General features: G+C 53.6%; 1 protein-coding gene across 1 annotated transcript in view; it reads right to left on the reverse strand.

Moving 5' to 3' along the window:
* LOC104516656 (sodium/calcium exchanger 3-like) overlaps positions 1–2,353 on the reverse strand; it is a gene marked incomplete at its 5' end in the record, with an annotated part of 3,186 nt that extends 833 nt beyond the window's left edge. Inside the window, 3 exons of the mRNA XM_010161065.1 lie at positions 1–138; positions 1,630–1,729; positions 2,229–2,353. The exon at positions 1–138 is cut by the window's left edge and continues 132 nt beyond it. Of these exons, the coding sequence (XP_010159367.1) occupies positions 1–138; positions 1,630–1,729; positions 2,229–2,353 (363 nt within the window). The remainder of the gene's footprint in view (positions 139–1,629; positions 1,730–2,228) is intronic.
* Between the last annotated feature and the right edge of the window lie 2,867 nt (positions 2,354–5,220).

A 5,220-nucleotide genomic window follows, 5' to 3' on the forward strand; every position in this document is an offset into this window, starting at 1 on the left:
AGCCCCAGCCATTGCAGTACTCGGTGGGGGGCACGCAGGCAAACAGCACCTTCCAGAAGACGGTCAGGAAGTGCATCACGTAGTCAAAGCAGGATGGTAGGCGCTCCTCACCAGACTCATCCTCATCCTCATCACCTGCTGCAAATGACATGGAAGGAGAGATCTAGAGCTCATGATGGGGCAAGTCTCAAAATTATGTGGGTGAGCTGCAGCCCGTGCTTGGCCCCCCCCACCCCAGGGCTTCAGGGGTGGAGCCTGGGACAAGGTGGCATGGTGCCGGCCATGACAGTGGCCTGAGGGCACACCAGGTCCTTCCATGATGCCTGAGGCTTGGCAAGAGGGGTGCCTCCCGGGACACCCCAGAGCCTGCAGGTCTGGGAAGTGGCAGAGCAGTGTGTTGTACCCGTGGAGGGTCAGCCCTGTCCCCCTTTCCAGGCAGTCACATAGGACATAGTCTACTTGTGGAGATCACTGTTGAGGGGAGCCACGAAGTTACACAGGCAAGTGATGTTTTGGGGTGAAAAACACCAGAAAAAGACACAGTTGGGAAACTGGAGACACCTCTTGGCCCTCCAGCTCCAGAGCACAGGAACTGCAGTGCTCCAGCAAGAAATTCCTCATCCGAGTGAGGGTATCAGCAGCAGCACTGCAGGCCCTTGGAGAGATCCCCTACTGAGCCCGAGGGAACAGGTCAGCCCGAGGCTGGAAGCAGTGCTGGTTCTTGTGCAGAGACAGGACAATGGAAATAAACTGGAGGAAGAGAAAGCAGGGGGGGACCACAGGGCAGATGGCAAGGAGAGACATAGGTAGAGGCCTGGAAAAAATGACTGATCCAAGGATGGAGGTGCTGTTTCCACAGAAGCAATTTCTCTTAATTGCTGTGAAGATGAAGGCTGAACATCCTGTATCTCTTCTTTCCCATCAGAAGTCCTTGTGGCCACTGGTGACAGCTCCCACCCAACTGCATACCTGATGCCTGCACTTATGGTGGGGTGGAAGATGCCAAACCATCAAGGAAAGGTTCAGAAAGGTGCCTGAGTGTCATTAATGGCACGGACATGCCTAAAAGGTCTGTTCCACAGCCACCTGGCTTTGGAAGTGGTGAGCTCTTTCAGGCTCCCCAGGCAGGTCTCTGGGCCTTTCTCTCTACCAGCTGCTGCCTCGTGGGGCAACATCTGTCCACATGTGGTAACCCTCCCTATGCCCAGACACTGCCGGCTGTGGCAGACAGGACATCTTACAGCCACGGGAGTCACCTGAACAGGACAGCACTGGGCACACCAGGATCCAGCAGCCCAGCCATGATGGGTTTTTACTGCCTATGCTGCCTGTCACACCACTAAAGCAGCAGGAGCAGCTCCAGCGGACATAAATTCTTTGGAAACTGACCTCCTGAGTGGCTCTGCACCAGAAGATGGATGTCCTGGGGTCCCGGCTACTGCCTCAGCAAAAGCTCAGTATATTTAGGGCAGAGGAGCTCTTTGGACTGGCTTTGCTGATGGCCACCACACATGCAACAGCTGGGCATCACTGGCTGGGCAGATGCCATCTCCTGAGCCTCGGCAGATCCCATCCCAAGATGCATGAACCCTGCGGATGCTGGTGCGGATTTTCTGGTGACGTTCTCACCTGCACTGACGGTAATTGCCTCCAGGAACTGGTCCCTCCAGGAATGTGTCCCTACAACCAAAGCCAGGTTTGTCTTCTTAATCAGCTTGTCCACGGTGCTCTGTTGGGGGAATAAAGATGCACAGCAATTAAACCATCTGCCAGAGGGTGAGGCTGATCTTGCAGTACACTGTGGTCTCACAGACCTTTCCCAAACTGTGGAAGTGCTACAGGCACTCTCTTACGAGCCAGGTGAGGCCATGGCTGGAGTTGGGCCCACCTTCTCCCTGGACAGGCTGACCCAAACCTCAGCAGCTTGTTTGCCACCCCTTAATCCTGATGAGGCTGCTTCTTTCCTCACCCCTGTCTCACCAGAGACAGACCATCTCCTGCACACTGGCTTCTGCTTCCTTGTCTTCCTCCCCCCACCTCTCCATACCACCAGCTACTTCCCCAGCATTTCTTGTAGGTCCCCCCAACTTGCACACTCTGCTTCCTCTTCCAGCAGCCCTCTCCCTGCACATGCAGCCTGCCCCGCCTCCTCAGCCCTGCTCTCCACAGCTGCTCTTCAGTGCCACATGGCTTTCCCCTCCTGGAGAACCCCTAGGACAACGACTGACCTTGAACTCATAGGACTCCTCAATGATGACTTCCAGTTTGGGATGCTCGCCAAGTATTGGTTTGCCCATCTCTGCAATCCTCTTGGCTTCCTCCTCTTCGACCGTCAGCTTCCTCTCAGCCACCTCTGTGGAAGCAAGGTCAACACCAAACTGTAGACAGCCCTGGAGCACCCGGGCACCACGAGGGCTTGTCTGCAGGGCCTGAGCACGGGTTCCTGCAGCCCCTTCACAGCTTGCTAAGCTAAGCAACTTGGGGAGGGGGCGGCAGTGGTGGGGTCTTGGACCACAGAAACAAAGGACCATGGTTTCCAAATAGCAGTCACCAAGAACATACACAACATGGCTTTAATTTATTTTTTAAGAATCCCAAATGTTTCTTTGGCCTGCACTGGTGCACTTGGATGACATATGCCCTCTCAGCATCCCTACAGCAGCCACATCTTTGGGGAGACTGAAGTACCGATTCATCCTGCCATTTGGTATGAGCATCCTTTAAGACAGCTTTAATGCCCTGGCCCGTTTCCTGGTCTGAATGAACAAGAGACAGGATCTTTTTATTCCCTTTGATTAGAAAATCACTGTTGGCACCCTGTGCCACTCAGTGCTTGATCTAATGCTCAGTCACACACAGTCACAACCACACATGCGCACACATATGTGTTCCTAGCCTTTGGAGAAAATTAATTTGAAGAAGTTAAGTCAGAACCTGAGTGGGTTTTTGCTTTCGTGTTACTGGATGTGTAGTCAGGACCCCAGATCAGCAGATGCCACCCTAAGGCAGGAGTGACACCCAGGAGGGTGCAGTGTGCTGAGATGATGCTGAGATGTCAGGCTCACCTTGCTGATGGCCCAACAAGCCCAGCGAGGTTCTGGTTACCTGGATGGCAGGGATCACCCCAGACAGCAGAAAGGGTGCCCTGGCACTCTCCCCAGCCCTGACCCAGGTCTCCTCTCCCACCCACACACCAAGTGCAGGCACGTGCCTATGGGGTCTCTAGAAAGCCCTGACATCTCAAGAGGGAAGCTGGGTTTCCCTGGCTTTCCTGTGCCGGACCAGTTGGGGCACCACAGTCCAGATGAGCCAGTGCAGGAGCTGGAGGTCTGCAGAACCCGGAGCAGCATCACAAAAGAGCATCTTGTGGCTGAGCATCTGTGGTCAGATGGTACCTGAAGTCTCCTGTAGCATTTACAGAAACCCCAGGTAATGTCTCAGATGCGATTAAGCCCATGTGGGCTCCAGCAGATCTCATACTCTGTACCAAAAGTCACACAGGAATTATAAAGTCCAGGTGAAATCTAGTTATAAACTCTGCCTTTTCTTCACCAACCTGCCTAGATTGATTGCAAGGACTGTAAGCCTTGCAAGACCTGCAGAGTTTATAAAATATATAATAACTCCTGTGGCAGGTGACATTATTATAACCCGTCACAGCAACAGAAATAACCACATCCATCATCTGAAATCAGTGACGTACATGCCAACCATCACTGCTTAGCTCAAAGACAGTACACTCCGGAGCTGGGAATCCCCAGAAGTTCACAAATACAGGGGGGCATGACAGCTGGAGAAGAAGATGGGAAATGCAGGATGCTGGGGAATGGGGGGGCAACTGCAGGCAGAGGCCAAGCAAGCACAGAGGAGCTGAGTCAGCTGAGCTGGAGAAGGGCAAAACCAGGAGTGAACGAGGACAAAATGTTCTGCCTTATGCTACACTTGAAGGCATGAACTGATAACCATCAGGAACAAGATACTCACTTAAGCAGGGAGTTTTCCAAGAGAGAAAAAGTACTGGACTAGAAAGTCTAGTCTGTGTCTTCACCTGGCAAAAGTCATATGAAGACGACTAGCTGTATCCATGGCTGAAAATGGGGATGCTTACATGCCAGCTGCCATACCATGTACACGTGCCTCTCCTGTCTGAGCTCCACCATAACCTGAAGCTCAGGGGAGGAGGCACCCTCAGCTCTTCAAGACCCAGGTTGGCAGACGAGCCGAGCATGTGCTGACAGTACCTGAGCTGCGCAAAAGCACCACAACCATCCTGTCAGGGCTGCAGATCCCAGATTCGGGGACAGCCTGGGACACCACCACTTTTGCTGCGAAGAAACTACATCAGGAAGAAAAACGGTCCCTTGGGCTCTCGCCCGCTGGCCACAGTGGCACAGAACAGAAAGCAAATGCCTGGTATCAGACAAGCTGCCCTGAAATTGGGGAATACTGGGCAGAATTTCTTCATCTTAACAACTCCAGGAGAAACAATGCAATGAACCTCAGTGCCCGCTGCAACTGATTTGACAAAAGCCTTTGGCAGGGTAAGGCAACACTGACCCTCACAGAGATATTATCTGTCTTAGCTGTCTAGGCAAAGCTGAGCTGCAGGCAGGTGCGTAAGCACGTGCGGTGCAGAAAGCCTTCTCCTCCCTGTAGGGACTGGTATCCGACACGGCTTTATCCCAGCACCTGGTGTCCTGCTCCTGTTGGTTTATGTACCTGTGCCAGGCAGGACAACGCGAGTCCCAAAACCCTTCTCTGAGGAGGAAGACCTCCTTTGTCTCTTCTGACTGCGACCAAGGCTGTGGGGCAGGCTGCATGGGCACCCCCTGTGTCCGTGGCCAGTGGCAGGACCTTCAGCTGCTGGCAAGTGGCCTTGTTGCCTCTGCAAGCCACTTGTGGGCCACCAAATGATTTGATGAGAATGGCAATCACTTGTCAGGCACCTCTTAGAAGAGAGTTGGTCATAAATCAAGGGACACTTCCATGTCCAGGAGCGGACAGAGAGCTCTGGTGGTCCCGGGGCTGGCTGTGGCACGAACATGGGACTGGACAACACCAAAGCGAAGGCGCTGGTGCTTACAGAAGCGCTGAAGGGCTGTGGGACTCGCACTATTTCAGAGGGCACCTTGTCAGCAGAGTAAGTGCCACCAGAGGCACCGTCAAGCCCTAGGTAGGCCACTCACAGTGAAGGGACAGGCTGCCCAGCGATGGAGACCT

The sequence above is a fragment of the Eurypyga helias genome, unplaced genomic scaffold (genome assembly GCF_000690775.1).
Source record: "Eurypyga helias isolate BGI_N326 unplaced genomic scaffold, ASM69077v1 scaffold8071, whole genome shotgun sequence".
Classification (NCBI taxonomy): Eukaryota; Metazoa; Chordata; class Aves; order Eurypygiformes; family Eurypygidae; genus Eurypyga; species Eurypyga helias.